The 16,506-nt window shown below is 37.8% G+C and overlaps 1 protein-coding gene across 6 annotated transcripts in view; it reads right to left on the bottom strand.

Annotated features, from left to right (window-relative positions):
* Kpc1 (Kip1 ubiquitination-promoting complex subunit 1) overlaps nucleotides 1-16,506 on the bottom strand; it is a 65,942-nt gene that overhangs the window by 47,833 nt on the left and 1,603 nt on the right. For 3 of the 6 annotated variants that reach the window (XM_022057180.2, XM_087343036.1, XM_022057181.2), the window contains 19 exons: nucleotides 16,063-16,158; nucleotides 15,493-15,637; nucleotides 13,857-14,100; nucleotides 12,851-13,105; nucleotides 12,161-12,342; nucleotides 11,428-11,585; nucleotides 10,617-10,753; nucleotides 9,902-10,187; nucleotides 9,482-9,759; nucleotides 8,739-8,933; nucleotides 8,198-8,399; nucleotides 7,626-7,788; nucleotides 7,112-7,302; nucleotides 6,701-6,840; nucleotides 6,422-6,610; nucleotides 5,616-5,781; nucleotides 5,238-5,378; nucleotides 4,654-4,831; nucleotides 1,357-3,996 (listed from right to left, as the gene is read on the bottom strand). In XM_022057180.2, the coding sequence (XP_021912872.1) occupies nucleotides 3,867-3,996; nucleotides 4,654-4,831; nucleotides 5,238-5,378; nucleotides 5,616-5,781; nucleotides 6,422-6,610; nucleotides 6,701-6,840; nucleotides 7,112-7,302; nucleotides 7,626-7,788; nucleotides 8,198-8,399; nucleotides 8,739-8,933; nucleotides 9,482-9,759; nucleotides 9,902-10,187; nucleotides 10,617-10,753; nucleotides 11,428-11,585; nucleotides 12,161-12,342; nucleotides 12,851-13,105; nucleotides 13,857-14,100; nucleotides 15,493-15,637; nucleotides 16,063-16,158 (3,476 nt within the window). In that variant the 3' untranslated portion in view covers nucleotides 1,357-3,866. Of the gene's footprint in view, nucleotides 1-1,071; nucleotides 1,170-1,356; nucleotides 3,997-4,653; nucleotides 4,832-5,237; nucleotides 5,379-5,615; nucleotides 5,782-6,421; nucleotides 6,611-6,700; nucleotides 6,841-7,111; nucleotides 7,303-7,625; nucleotides 7,789-8,197; nucleotides 8,400-8,738; nucleotides 8,934-9,481; nucleotides 9,760-9,901; nucleotides 10,188-10,616; nucleotides 10,754-11,427; nucleotides 11,586-12,160; nucleotides 12,343-12,850; nucleotides 13,106-13,856; nucleotides 14,101-15,492; nucleotides 15,638-16,062; nucleotides 16,159-16,506 lie in introns of those variants that run through there. The other 3 variants (XR_002542064.2, XR_002542065.2, XM_087343037.1) reach the window with 2 other exon arrangements.

The following is a 16,506-nucleotide window of genomic DNA, read 5'->3' as shown; positions in this document are numbered from 1 at the left end:
TGCAATGCGCTGCAAATCTTGTAGACACGTACTAGGCCAGGGCTCTTAACTTTTTCAGACTCAAGGTCATATTCACACTCAAACGAGGGCAATTTATTTAAATGCCATAATTTTTTAAAAAAAATTTTTTACAAAATTTTGTGTACACTGAAAGTAGGTTCACGTATTACCAATGTCTTCAACAAAATTAGTAATTACCGAGTTATTTGACATAGAATTTGCTTGAGCAATATTTAAATACCTGATTAATTACTGTTGATGCAAATCACATGGATCCCTCCAAATCTCCATCAGCAAGACCTGCCCTAGTTCATCTGACGTTATGATACGGCATACCCTTAAAGTATATGAGGCAAAGACTCCCTCAATTACTATCAGACAGCACAAATAACACACAAGCGTTACTTGTGCGATCTAACAACCCGGATGAAATAAATTCACAGAGAATTTTCGAACTAAGCATTCTGAAATTAATTTGTTTAAAAGCCGTTTGTTGTCTAGGTAACGCTGAATGAAAAACTAAATAAGGACCTATTCAAGGAACTGTCCTACAATTTCTTGCTGAAACCACAAAATCTCAAGACGTACAAACACTGGCCGAGATTGCACTGCAGTGGTAAATAATGCAAACGTATTCGTTTTCTGAAGCATAAATTAGATTCAGAGAGACAAGAATTTTTCAATCTGTTGGATAATTTGTAAAGATAAGTTTCTGACAAATTAAAAAACACAATCTGGGAAGAAAAGTAATTTGGCCTCCGAGTCCACGAAAATATTATTTAAAAATTCAGTACCTACCTAAAAGAAAACAATACTTCTCTATTATAAAAAACAATTTGTTAATGCTGTTTAATGCAGATCATGTAACATTCATGGATATTAAGGAAATAGGGTCTACAGGTATGGATTGGATTCATCTGGCCCAGGACAGAGACAACTGGCAGGCTCTCGTGGATACGATAATAAAATTTAAGATGCCATAAAATGTGAGAACTTTCTTAAATGGGGGCACGACTATCAGCTTCCCAAGAAGGACTCCGTTTCATGGGGGTAATTAAGTCGGAAACTTACCAGAGAAGGGATCGCAGGACAAACGATTCAGGTACTTCTCCATCGGCATATCTACGGCACTTGCCCTTGCAAGCGATCAATGTCTTCTCTTTCACATCCTAAGTAATTTACAAAACAAAAACAAACTCATAACAAATTATGATTAAAAAAATAAACAAGAATTAAAAGCATCTGACACTCTCACGATGAAACTTAGGGTTCTGAAGGACTGGACTTTGCAGGTTTCAATATTACTAGTACGTGTGTTAAGTCACAAGACGTACTGTGACAATTCAACAAACAACATCAAACTAAAATTCTTTATGTAGTCACCACATTGTTAGTTTACATTTTCCTAAAAGAATACGGTTCCTTCAGAACTCTAACAGAAATCGCAAAATAAAATAATGTAAAATAATTCAGTACATCGACATTACATTTCCTAAGTCTTGTACAGGACATACACACGTAACACAAAAACATTCCAAAAACAACACGGTAAAAATAAAAACAACAAAATTTTTGAAAGAACAGATTACATTACATTTCCTTCATACACACATGATCAAGAATACATTTAACTTGAAACCAGTCTTTCAATTTATTAAAGCACATTACAGACAAATCTCCCTCAAGTAATATTTATAGTTGACTCCTTCACGCATTTCGAAGTCTTTTAGTCCAACTGTAAATTATTACAATACGTGAACTGACCCCTGCAACTGAGAATGTTACAGTACATAAAAGCTAAAAACTCCAATTTACATTTAAAACCCTACACAAGTCACCAAATTATTGTTTACGGACATTAGCCCTTCCACTGTGAAGTGAGAGAAATAAAAAATATTCATCCAAATGTTGCATTTAAATAATTTAATATTTCAACACCAGAAGTTGTTTGTGACATCCGTCAACAGTGCTTAATTTTCAATATGCGAGTAAAATCTCATTCAAACTTTACAGTGACTCTGGATATTATTAAAACGGATGTTAAACAGGAAAAGGGGCGGGGAGAGATGGAAATGTAATAATGTTCCTCGACATTAACCACCGAGTTGGTGAAAAATAAATTACTCGCTACTTCGGAACAGTAATTTCACCAGTTTTTAAATACATACAGTGCAACACTGCACAGAATTAGCGAACGAGAACAAATTAAGCCACGGAGCGGCAGTGATCTGTGGACCACTGGCTGAGGAACACTGCCCTTTGGTATCGCGGGAATTAAATCCAGTTCCCCCATCTACCGATCTTTATATGCCCCTCTGACCAGAGTTATCGCCATTTCTTGTATTCTGTCTGTGCACACTTCTGAAGCAAAATCTGCAATTACATGTACATCACACAAACAACACATTTCTATTGGAACCCAGAATCTCGAGTGTCACAGTTTTTCCTTCTAAGGCATCCTCAGAATTTTTAACTTGAATATGGATACATGAAAAAACCACAAGCAAGAGACTTGGTAGTTTATCACAGCATATTTGTTTTTAAAAATAGAGCATCCAGCAGTTCTGCAAGCGCTAAAGCAGAAGGTGTATAATCTAGTAAATAAAGTTGCATTTCACAGTGCACTTAGGGGAACCCTCTATCATAAGATTTAAGTTTCATAAAAGAGCGATTACAGAAAACTATTCTATTAAGAAGAGAAAATTCCTTGTATATGAATTATCATCATGATGTCCTTTCAATACAAATGTCTTTCATAATGCCATCAAAAATGACTGAAATACCAGCCTAAGAACTAAGTAAATGGGCATTAGCTTTGGTTCACGAGATACTCGGAACACAAACCACAACCGATAAATACAGGCCAGAAATATTACAAAATTAGGCAGGTACAATCATTGAAAAGGCCCTCTTAACCGCACTTAATGTAATACTGTGTGTGGTTTTTGCATCTCTCTTATTACAAATTTATTTTAAATTAGGTTATGTGTTGTGTGACTTCAACTTTTTGAGATAAGCCATTACAGTTGTTGGAGGTTTTCAAAGTTTTTGGAAAATAACTTAGTTGCCATTTTAAGGGTTATTAGATGCAAGGAAGTTCTTATAAAAGATCTAGCAGCTTATCCCTGAAAGATGAAGTTATACATTATACCACATCTATGAAAACCTTGGACAAGAATGAGGTTATATATTCCTGAACAAGATGTGAACTAGCAAAATTACCTGAAAAAATAAACATTTCACTGTATATTGTTAAAATCAGAATGGCTTAAAATATATTTTAATAATGTATTTATACTAGGTCACTTTAAACATGTCTGCAAAAATCATACATATTTAATACATATGTACAATACCTAATTTCCTGACAGGCAAGACCCATGTTACATTCTGTATTGCTCAAATACTTCACTTTCTGTCTTCACAAATTTAACTCTTTCACAATTAATTTTTCAAAATAAAACCCACTCTTCACACTACATATTTATGATATGCTAACAAAGACTCTTACAGACTGCTGGTGCAAACTGAACTTCATTTGTTTCATTATAAAAGCCTACTGCAGCTACACCAAACACAAAATTGGAACTAATGATCTGTTTAAAAATTTAAGATTAATGAAGTGAGAACTCTGTAGCATTAAAGAAATATAAATTAATAACATTAAAAAATAATTTCAAATTTGCCATTTATAAATACCTTACATCCTCTAAAAATCAAATACTTTCTCTCATAATTCATTTTAAAAAAAATACTTAACCTCATATTATGCTAACTATGCATATGCTTCATCATACTATGAAAGCTGAATGGTGTAAACTAATCATTTACACAACACACACAGGAATAATTTCATCAAAATAGTTTTAACCGTCTGGATTTTCAAGTTTTGATAAATCATGAAGCATTTTATCATCAAGACCAATAACAAATTGAATAGGTGCCTTGCAGAAGAAGCAGTCTCTTGAGTTCATCAGATGATGGGCAATGCAGGTTCTGCAAATGAACACTTGACATCATTAATACACAGTTAATATTCTGAAGAAAATTCTTCTGGAAATTTGCATAAACAACCAGGCCATAAAGATATGAATGACATGCTTATCAGAATGGTCTGCATATAGTAACTGAGGAATATCTATCAGTCATCCTTCTAGTAAATTCAAGTGTGCATATTAAAAGCTAGGATTTACCGCCCACAATAACCTAAAATACTGCATTCAGAGAAAACTTTGCCACATGCACAAGTAGATGATTCTATGTCAACATCTTTGCTTAGTTCAGGTTTCATTTTATTTCAGCTATTACATACCATCTACGTGGTACTGTATGAGCACTAAGAAGAATCCGTGTTGCCTAGAAAATGGCAGTCAACTCATTCATTACAAAAAATCATTTAAAAAAACTACAGAAACATGATTAGCATCAAAATAAAATGTGAGGTGGTCACATGGTAAAAACTTGGGTATGGTACATTAATCACAAATTCTCAATAACGTCATATCATACTATTTACATGGCTAAAATCGAAAACTCAGAAAGTGGCCTTCTGACAACAGTACGGCAAACTGATGCATGGAAGATGCACACTGCACACACAGTACAAAAATCATTCAAGGAAGCTGTGACATGAAGTCATAGTATGAACTATACCTGCAAGATTGATGGTTACATGGTTTGAAGGTGGCCGAGATGGAATATGCATAGCAAATGGTACAAAGTTCATCTTCTGATAAAGTCCTAACATCTGTTAGTCGTCCTTGGTAAAAATTCAGCAGTTGAATCATTTGTTTCACCTCTTCTATCTCTGCAAAACTCACATCATCTGAATCTGAAACAGAGGCATAAAACGAAACACGATGCATTGGGAAAATCTCGAATTTGTTCGTGTTTAAGCATCTGAATTCAGATGTTGCCATGTATGGTAAAACACCCGACAAAAGAAACACAGATCATTGGTAAAAGATCCAAGACCAATGAACGTGTCACAATGAAAATTTTCTGCTGGCAGTATCATAAAAATGCCTCAAATCATACGAATTTTTAGCTCTCACAGATCAGATTTCTTGAGATTTGTACAATTATTTCATGTTTCAATACAACTGTAAAAGTGACACAATGGACATTAACATTTATATGAGTTGTAAAAGTTTTCTACAGCTAGTATCAATGGCCTCTGTCACAAATTAAGCATTTGTGTTTAACATATCACAAATCAGTCCTCTTGTAATACTCACAATTGTAAAAAGAGAAGGGCTTCATTTTCTGAAGCTTCGATCCCTTCTGCAAGTCACCAAAGACAAAATTCACCGATTTCAATTGGAAACTCGGTTCAGTGAGAAGAACTTTTGTGATTTCAGGCACTACACTGACTTTGACTGAAACACAACAGGGAAAGAAAACAGAACTGTCATATAAAAATTTGTAACGTGCACCCAACTTTAAAGTAACATTCCAGAAATTTCCTGGAGGGCCTGAAAAAAGTCAAGAACATCTCAGTCACACAATTCAACCTCCTGCCCAAGAATTGAACCCATTCATCCAAATATGAAGTAAGAGCATCATGAAACCTCTCCCGGCACAGAACCGTCTGATAACTTCAAATTACAACGAACCATCAAACTTCTGAATGTCATCACGTAAGATAGCCAACAGGATTCCCACTACAGCAGCCAGGATTGGAAAATGGTCCACTGTTTCAAGGTCTGGTATGTCCAACATCACAACATGCTGGAAGCAACCGGCCTGCGAGCTCACGCGATTCAGGACCTGACACAGCAACTGCAAGCATAAAAGAACATCGGAATATTTGGATAATAGCAACAATATACGGTGAAATCTCCATTCACGGTTTCTTAGGAGACGGTGAATTCTCATATAAAACTGAGGTAAACTCAAATGGACAGAACATAAGACTGTGACAAAAATGAAGGGACCATAAAAATTAAACATTATCATATGTGCATCAAAATGAGTCATCAAGCGTGGAATACCAAAGTCTGTTACCTAACTAACCAACCAACTAGATGGCTTACCGAACACGAAGGTTCATCACCGAATTAACCAAAGACCTCCACCGGACCCTGTCCTGGGCCAACAAAATCCAGTCTCCTTCAACTCCTATCCCCCATAGATCCTGCCTGATATCCTTCCATCTACGTCTCGGTCTCCCCATTGGTCTCTTAACTATGGAACCATTTAAACTTCAGCACCATACTGGAATTAGCATCCATGAGTTCACAAAGATATTAAAATTGAGACTCATACCAGGTTTCCATCAAACACAACTCTACAGCACTAGTTATAAAAACCTCCCCTCCATAGTTTCCAACGCATATTTCAGTTTCTATCATAACAGCACCGAAACGACTATTTTCTTCCATTTGAAAAATTAGCCTCTTTGCTCTAAACTGATACGTGCCTGACAGAGTCGAGCTAGCAGCAGCTCTGAAGAACTTCTCATTATATCTGTGAAGATCTCTGGCGCAATGCTCACAACCATTTCAAGTACCCTTAACAACGCCAACGTGAGATCGAAGCAAGTGGCACAAATTTTAAGCTGTCTTGACTCGATAAAAACTCGCTCAGGATGGCTGGAAACATTCTGAATCTGTAACAAGCACAATACAACACAAGTTATCATTAATGAAGAGCGTGAGAAATATGAAACAAAGCACGCAATAATTTAATATAATGCTACCTCTTGCAACATGCCTATGAACTCGGAGAATGCCCAGTTTAGCTGATTCAGCAGTGAGTTAAGGAATGCTGTGGTCAGAGCTTCATCAGACATCATCACTTCCTTCACATGGCCTTGGAACAGACGCGACGGACAAGGCTCTACAATAAATAAGAGACAAAACTGAAAATAAATACTAAAGTAAGTAAAATTTTTATTTAATCAGTTCTAATTGTATCTCACCACCTGAAGTCCATAGTTATTAATTTTTCTATTAAAATTATCAAAATAGTAAAGAAAAAAATAACAACTAAGAAGTTCATTGCAACTGATACAGTAACAGTCAATTTTGTAATGTTGCGATATGTAACTGTGTCTTTAAGACTGTAGTGATGATTTATGACCCCCTATAAAGCAGTGAAAGTTGCATACTTATGCATTGGCTAATGAGACTAGAGTCTGCCTGGAGTAGTTTAGGTCCATGTTTCCAGAGAAGATGCGGAGACTTGTGGTATCGGAAAGCAAATCCACAGCCTTGCCAAATTCTGACTAGAACCCAGTTGCTCTGTGCCCATGCCCGGTTTTCATACGGACGAAGCAATGACCGGACCATATTCATACGACTGAAACCAAACACGTGAATTAAGCTTGTTATAAAGCTGAAAACAGTAAGCTCTCATTTTGACAAAGCCATATTGTGTCAGTTTTAGCCGAGACCCAACCTCTGCGTAAAGCAAGTGACATTAACTGAGATGGTGATGTAACTTAAAATTCAAATTATGTTGTGTCATTTTTGGGTAAGCACCACAGGAATAAATAATACTGCTACAACTAATATGAAGGATAATGATACCTCATTCTTCAGAGTTGCAGAATGTATTTATTCAACATTTTTTTTACAGAATCAGAATGATCAAAAGTGTCCTCAGCTACGTTGCCTGCCTACCTGGAATATGGAACTCTCTCTAGTGCCAAAAGTGTGTTTGGGCTACAAGCAAAACTGGCCAATGCTTGTATTAATGTGTCTTTGGAACTTGCATGTACAATTCTTGGATCTGAGAAATGGTCACACAAGAACTCAGATACCTCAATAAGCAAATCTTCATAACCTGTAACAAATATCACAAACAAAATCTGATAGATTATTACATGGCCAAACCTAACCATTTACAGCAAATATCACAGATACATAGGAATTATATTCTTTTGTCATTTATCACTAATGTTGGTTGAACCAACAGCCCCATTTGCTCCGTATTTAATCTGCTTTTGTAAATTGTACAAATTTATATTTAAATTTCTTTACAGAGCGAATCAGTGGCCGTAGGCTGGCAATGAGATCACAAGTCTGTATTAAAATGTAGCTAAATATTGGCTGCGGAGCCCGCAATACTGTCGTAATAAGGACACTAGCCTATATTTATGCATAATACCGTATTGAATATACCAGTCACATATTAGAAAACTGAATTCACCGAATCTTAACACAAGAAAATGTACACAGTGGCAATTTCATACCTTCTATATTTTCTAGAGGAGATGTTGGATGCACATAGGTGCGCAGGGCAGCACATATTTCAACAAGGGAGTCTATATAAAAATCAGGTACATAAGCAAAAAGTTGTCCTTCTTTTGAGGCCAGTTTCACTGTCTGTAGAATCACTCTTAACAGCCAAGCCAGATGACTCTGTTTGTCAGACGAAAACACTGTAGCACGAACCTGGCAACAGAACAACACACACAGAGAAAGTAAAATTTTAATTTAATTACAAGGTGAAATTGTAAAAGAGTGTGACAATATGTAGGGGGACAAAATAATTTCATGTAAAAGAAAAACAAAATTACATAAATCAAATCAAAGTAAAATAAAAGTAAACAAAAGTAAACATTGCAATGCAAAATTAAACAAACAAATTGATATTACATTAAATAAACTTAACATTAACAAAATAAAGAAAACAGCATCCTAAACATGTTTACAAAACTTTCCCACTTTTCTCATAACAAAGTCATGTTATTAAAGTATGATACACAATACCACTCTGCCTTGATAACTTACCCATGCCATGTGGCGAGCCTGCTCACTCAATTTCTGCTCAAAAACACCACTAGATTGCTCCAAATCACATATAATATCAGCCGAGTTCTCTTCAACTGACATATTAGGAGACAGATGTCTGTAGGTATCAAGCCGCGCAGTAACGCTGCCCAGCGCCGTTGAGTACTCACTCATGCTTTCCCGCAGAGTGCTCACCTGTGCACAAAACACACCATCAATCTCAGGAAAAGAGCTCTTAGAACTCTCTTGATAGGCGGTTGGATGGGGATAAAAAAGACGTGGCTTCAGGAAAGAACCTGAATTTTTAAGATAAGAAACTAGATAAGACAAATGGACAAACTGGAGTTTTAAGACACTGTCACATTGAAAAACCTCGAATCAAATCTTGTGGTTATCTGCTTATCGCTTGCCTATGGCCTCTGCTTGAGGCACATGCACGGGTCCCCCTCCAATCCACACGGCTAGCAGACTACCATGTTTAATGAGTGCCTCGCTGTCACCTTACATGATGCGTCCTCAGAGTGTCAGTAAAGACAACGGTCTCAAGGGATAGTGGGTAGCTGCTGATAGATTGAATAAGCTATCGCACAGACCCATAAGGGTGGTGTTCAGCTTAGGGGCATACAGTTAACTCACTGTACATTTCAGGAAGTCAAAGAGGCCTTCAAGTTTGAATAGATACTCTGGCATCATCTATACATGTAAGTAGTATTATATGAAGTTAAATAATCAATGAATTGCACCTTGGCAAGCTGCTTGTGAGCAGACACATGGTAGAACAGAACGAGACCATCTAGAAGCTCAACGAGTGAGGCTGCAGAATCCACAGAGCCACCCTTTGCCTTCTGTTCTTGTAACCCTTCCCCAGGAACTCTCTCTGCCAACGTTGGGCTTGATGATGGCTGCTGCTGCGCCAACACGCGTGCTAACACAGGTATCATGAAAGTGGCATGTCCATCAGTAAACTGTGGTCCCACGCTCACAGATGGATTCGAGATAAATGCTGCACCTGCTTCCATACCTGTAACACATAAAGCGTTCTTCAATCTTTTCTGAAACATCAATAATTTTTATATTTTGGCACAATGAAATATCATAAGACTCTAAAATTAATACAGACCATCTTCAAAACATCAAGTTTCATATTTGAATATGACTCTTACCCATGTTCTGGGGCTGGCTTGCTGATGATTCTATATTTGTCATTATAGAGTGATCTGGCCCCAGCACTCTCATGAGGTCAACCTTTAGAGTCTTGTTGAGATGCGAAAGCACACCACCCAGACGATCAATGTTGTAGTAATTGACTGAACCATCATAAAAAGTTCTTGCTGGAATTACAATAGGGTACTTGCCCACTTCAAGCTCCCATAGGGCACGAAAGGTAACGAGGAGGCGATGAAAACAGCAAAGGGTTATAGGGAGAGGAATCTGAAGAAGCAACAATGTCTGAAACAAATTTAAAACAGCAAGATTTGAAACAATAAGATCTGGGATGATTTTGTGAGACCTACTATCCTTCAAATGCTTCATTCTATGAGGTGTAGCAAGTACATAAATTTGTAATTAAAAAACTGTGTTCCACTTCCACAATCTGAGATTCCTGATATGCTGCATTTGCCAGATGTAGCATCAAAGACTAACATTACTGCGTTGTAGCATACACTACCACAACTTAGGAGTTCCCCAACACACACTTGCCACTTGTAGTGAAGTTGAAAGCATTATAATACTGCAAAATTATGATTCTTTACTGAGCAAGAAACACATATTAAAAAGGAGAAACACCTGTTACAGTTCAAATATAAGAAGATAAAAAAAAATTCTAAAACTCAGCAAATCAAAGGGTTATTGACGATATCAAAGACGGTAACTCACTCGACTAGACAGGACATTCTCACGCAGAAACGTTCGAAATTTACGCAGAAATATCTTCCTGGATGATGCTTGTGTAGTGGTGCCATCAGAATTGTCCAACAGCGTTTTCAGGAGCTCTATCTGCAGAGTTTCCACACCTGATGTGGGCATCACAAAAAAAAAAAAAAAAAAAAAGCTGAGATGTTTCAGACATCAAAAACATCTACTAAATTCAACTCTGTGCCATTGAATCAGATTCAACTGACTCCACCAACAGCGAGAGTTTCTCTGCCAGTCACCATTCCATCCAATGCTAAACATTCATCTGCATCATTGTCAGGGGCTGCCACAAGAGGTCCATTTGAGGCCACGATGCCAATGGATTCACTCACAAGAAATAATCATTTTTAGCAGAAATTTTGGTTATTGACAAACCTGGATGAAGGTAGCAATCTTCGTACTTAGACGGGTGAACTCGCAGAATGGGAATCGATTTGTGCCCACTGACAGGATGACAGTGATGAAGACTGGCGGAGAAGACCTGTGGCTTAATGGGCACACCCTGTACCTTATATTCTTAAGTGGGTGACCTTACAAACCCCTTGCCCTTAACCTTAGCTTAAATACAGCCCTAGTGAGGGCATGGCACATCTCACATTCAACGAACTATTATTTGCCAGAGATGACAGAAAGGTAAGTGATGAAGATAATTACACAGAGGATCCAAACACTTTCAAACTAATTTCCTCTCTGCCCTACTCCACTGGAAAGAAACAAGATAAATAAACATGCATACAATTCTAACGATATCACTGTAATATCGTATCATTACTTGCTATGGCTTCCTTAATTTTCTGACATGCCATGAAGTAGGAGGCCCTATTCCGTTCCACTCTCTGATCTTCACAATTGTTATCCCACCAGGTATGGTTCACGACCTCTACTAAACCACCCTCATCCAGTGGTTTCACATGAAGAAAGTTGGCAAACCTAAAAAAAAAAACACAAAAATAAATAAACAAAGGCATGTGATGCAGAAAACAATTACAAAAATATTGTTTGTTAACACAATTTAAAAGAATTTGTTTTTACAAGAAGTACATGGGAGATGCATACCTAAAATTGCAATGTAAATAAAAAAAACACGTAAATGAGGAGGCAAGTTATAGTTATAACTTGAGGATAAACCATGGCTAGGCTATGACGCTGTCAGTGCACATCTGTAATCCATAGTGAAGGCCTTGGCGTGGTTTGTCACAGCTTGGTTCACACGACAGGACAGCACAGAAGGTATTCACAAACGAAATAAACATTCTGCACGGATATGTTCACTTCTTACTTACATGTGCATGCTGATCACGTGTGCACAACAGAAAAATGTTATTTTGGATGGAAACACTGAATAAATTATGTTATCCTAACCTCTCGCCCTTCTAGTCCCCCTTCCGTAAAAAGCCAATATAAATGATGTGGACAATAAGAGTCGCCAACATTCAGACTTTTGTGGAAGTCTGAATATTTCTCTTTTAATTATTTTGTGAGCTTACATATAAAATGTCGGTCACCTCACTTTATCGAAGAGTACGTTCTCAAGCAGATGTTGCCTGGTTCGAGGGTGGTGTACAAGAGACAAGAGGAGTAGGAGAGATTGCTTCTGATGTGGATAGTCCAGAACAAAGGACACTTGTCGGAACCTTGCCAGCAAGCAGGTCACGACACTCTCTAGGCACTTTTTCAACTCATGCTCCTGAAACATGATCACCAAATCAAAACTTTCACAAGAGAAATTACCTGTCTTATTTTTACAATCACGTCCAGGCAGAGTCTGGCGCGCATGTATGTCCACCAGCTGGCCACTTTACAGCAACACATATCATTGTAAAGCGGATTCATTAAACGACTGAAACGTGCAATCTGTCCGCAGATCCTACTCAGACTTTTCAGTAATCTAGTAACATGTACAGTAATATATTTCTGAGCATTTCTCATTACGGTGTAACATAATTAATTTCAATTTACTGAACTTCTTTCATCCAAAATTATAAATAAAGTCTGAAGAACTGAAACTAATGTACAGTGATCTAAAAGAGTAATGTCCAACTTTCAAATGGAGAGACCAAGGAACAGATCAAATAGCAAAGTAGATAGTAGACTGGCTGGGATTCAAACCAGGTACTGTCCACATATAACTCTACAGAGTTTTACTACCATAACAACCTACCTGAAAAGAGAAACATGTTACTGCAGAGGCTCACCTCTAGGAACGCCCACATCATGTCCAGGAACAGCATGAGTCTACGCTTCTTGTCACTTGGGGTCTTGTTCTCGGAGTGCCCGGAGACTGACGAGAGGTTGCAGAGACTCTTGAGGAATGGAACAAGGCAGGCTTCAGTGATGTATGGGGACAGTAGTAAAGGAGCCAGAGGGTGGAGAAAAATCCGAGCAAGCCCCATCAACAGGGCCTGGTTGGTAATTGGTTCATCAGACTGCGATACATCCTGACCTCGCATCTGACAAGAGAGATAAATCATGAGGGAGGTACTCCTTGTCGTCGCTGCCAATATAGTTCCTAGAGAGAAATCAACAAGTCATATTTTCAATTTTCATATTTAGTCAACAGGTACACACTTGGAGTTATAAATGAATGTAAGTGAAACTAAAATTATAAGACTGAAATTCTACAACACATCTCAACATTGCCAGTTGGACTCTAATCTTTAAATATTATCTAGAAGAAAAGCTGATTAACTTCAACAAATAAATGGCATGTTACATCACAATGTAACAGCAGAAGTGGAATGCAGACATTAGGGGAAGCAGGAAAAAAGTACCACTACAGTACACATAACTTGAAAATGTGATGTAAGAAGTCCCACCACTTGTCTTCAGCTGGAATCACATCCAACAGAACCTTAACGGCATCATCAAACGAGCAACGCCTCAAAGAACACAAGCCCTGTGGCCAATATGAGACTCCGTCCGTTGATTATAGTATTCTGGTTTATGCCGCCATGCAGACTTGTTCTTCACTGATGTGGGAATCTTGAATCTCAAATATGAGAGTTTCCCTCTTCATTTAAGAAAGTTATGGGTCACCCATTCCTTCAGTTTACCTGCAAAGGTGACTGAAAGGCACTGCATGTCCTTCCACCTCAACTCCCAAGACGCAAGTATGTATATTTCCACTAGCAAAATTCTTTTTACAGGAGTTTATTAACAAATAACTTTGCAAGTCAGAATTTATTTATTCTGTTAACCCACCTCAAACTTATGGTCGAATAGCACGAGAAGCTGTGAGAGCCATTTGAAAAGCTGTTCTGCCTTAGCCACATCATGAAACAATGCTTCCTGAATTGGCTCAAAACCTGGAACCGGATACCTCAACGGAGTTGAGCCAAAGTTTACCACCAGATTTTCTGTAAATGCTAGACTGACAGCAGGAAAGTAGGCCATGCCCGGTCCAATCTGGATGTTGTCAAAGGCCTTCCCCATGGACCTTCCATTCCTGTACAGAAAAGTGAACATATGTGACACAGCGACAGAGACAAAAAAAAATTATCCAACTAACCAGTTACATATCAAGTAGAGCAATTATCATCATTAACTTTCCATATCTTAGACCCAGTAGCCTTTATAGCCTCATGCCAACATTTGTAGTCTCCCCAAAGATCTTTGATGATTTGGTTGGTAATGGAGAATTTCAAATGGAATTCTTAAGCAAGGTATTCAAAGAATATATGGTTTCCCAGTTAGTTTTGTAATTCTCGATAAATTCCATATTGATAGCGTATTTAATTCTTTCATCATACTTAAATTCCTGTTTTAGTCCAAATGTTTATAGCCTGCCATTATTTCCTAATTGACTGTGTGGTTCTGCATCTTCATAAGCAGCTGATAGTTACTGAGCTGGTCAATGAACACAGACCTTCAGTACCAAGTTCAAGACAGCCTAATACTAAATCAATGGAGGGCCAGTCCAATTCAGAACAAAGCTTCACACATATAAATACATGAAAACAAGTAATTCAGGTAGATTCTTCTTCTTCTTCTTTCTCATCTCCCTTTTTGCCTTTATAGCGTCAGGGTTGATTCCTCAGTCCACCTCTTCCATTCCTTCTTATCCCTTGCTAAGAATTTCATCTGCGTTAAACTTTTCCCCTTTGTATGTCCTATTTCTCTAATAGTATCCAAGTAGCTCTTTCTAGATCTTCCTCTTGTTCTAGTACCCTCAACTCTAGCGTCCAAAAACTGTTTCGTCTGCCATTTGAACAACATGTCCAAACCATTTCAGTTGTTTTTCTTCCAATTTTGTTTTAAATGATTTAGTTCCAACCTCTTCTCTAATTTTGATGTTCCTTATTCTATCCCTGCGCGTCTTCCCTGTTGATTTTCTGAGACATTTCATTTTCACCGCTGTAACTTTAGATGAATATTTATTTAAGTTTGGCCAGCTCTCGCTGCCATATAGTAGTGTTGGTTCTATAACTAATTGGTAGAATTGTTTCTTGGTTATTCAGGTAGATTCTTGAAATTAAAAAGAGTGAAATGAATGAGTAATTTACAATATCAAATAACAAGGAACTTTGTAATTTATACAGGTCACCTAATATAGCACAGCACATCATAGATTATCATAGTGAAATCTAAGAGGAGAGACAAGAATGCAAACAGAATATTGACGGGGAAACTTAATTGAAAATGGCCACTTGGAAAACCAAGAAGGAGATTGGATGGATCTTAAGAAGCAACTGTGGGAACTGATGGTTGATGGGTGTAGCTCAGAAGTGCAACAAACAGCAGGCTTCTGTATTAGAAATGTTGAACTCCAGGTTCTGCTATAGCTACGTTGTTAATTAAAATGTTGAGAACAGCACAAATTAATCCATCAAATACTTGCCTGTAAAATTCCAGTACTCCAGAATCCAGATCAATCGTACATCCGACAATGTCCCCACTAAGCCAGGCCTCTCCATATCTGTGTGTCGAAACGTTCCACTTACGGACACGGTTGCCATCGTATGCAAAGGAGTGGACTGTGTCCCCTACGGCAATGACAACAATAATGATCCTCAATAGTGGTCCACAAAACAAAAACAGCAAACTACTTTCCACGAGTGGTTTAAATTCTACCAACGCTGTTCAATGAGAATAACTAATTACGACAGCGGCCATACAAAATGAGAGACAGCTGGTGCACAAACTTCATTCTCAACATTTTCTGTGATGTAATGTAATGGACCACTGAAGCTTCTTGTCACACTTCCCCTGCCACCATTACCAATCCACCCCTCACCACCATTTCCTTACGAACAATTTTAATATTATCTTACCATCCATGCCCAGATTTTCTAAGCGGACCCTTCCCTTCAGGATCTCCAACAAAAGTTTTGCACAAATTTCTTACTGCATGTTATATACCCTACCAATCCCATCCTCAGAAGAAATGTGTAAGGATGTCACAACTTACCAACACCAGTTTCCTGAGAGAATTTACAAAAACTGGTGGCCCACCCAATTTGCATGACACCTTTGGAACCCAATTGGACTTCATACTGCCATTTACCTAAAAAACAAACAAAATATCAGAATCAGTTAGATTCTTAAAGTACTTCATGTCTGCAGACATTATACAGCAGCATGGGAGACGATGAGTATGCTAAAACTTTGAAAGAGGCAGCAAGAGCCAGCTTAATCCAAAGAACTATTCTGGCATATGCCTGGAGAGACTGAGGAAAATAACAAATTAGCTCAAGAATTAGTCTTCTAAGATATTGTGCCACGAAGTCTGCCACCATGATGATGGAGGCAGCAAGCACCTCTTAAACAATGGCAAACTTCTACAAGACTACACAGTGCTACAACCCAGAAGACAGCTATATAACGCTTAAAGAATCTCAATGCTATTACATGT

The sequence above is a fragment of the Zootermopsis nevadensis genome, unplaced genomic scaffold (assembly GCF_977971745.1).
Source record: "Zootermopsis nevadensis isolate Lab colony 2312 unplaced genomic scaffold, Znev_1.0 Znev_ptg000004l, whole genome shotgun sequence".
NCBI lineage: Eukaryota > Metazoa > Arthropoda > Insecta > Blattodea > Termopsidae > Zootermopsis > Zootermopsis nevadensis.
This window is presented reverse-complemented; position numbering and strand designations above follow the sequence as displayed.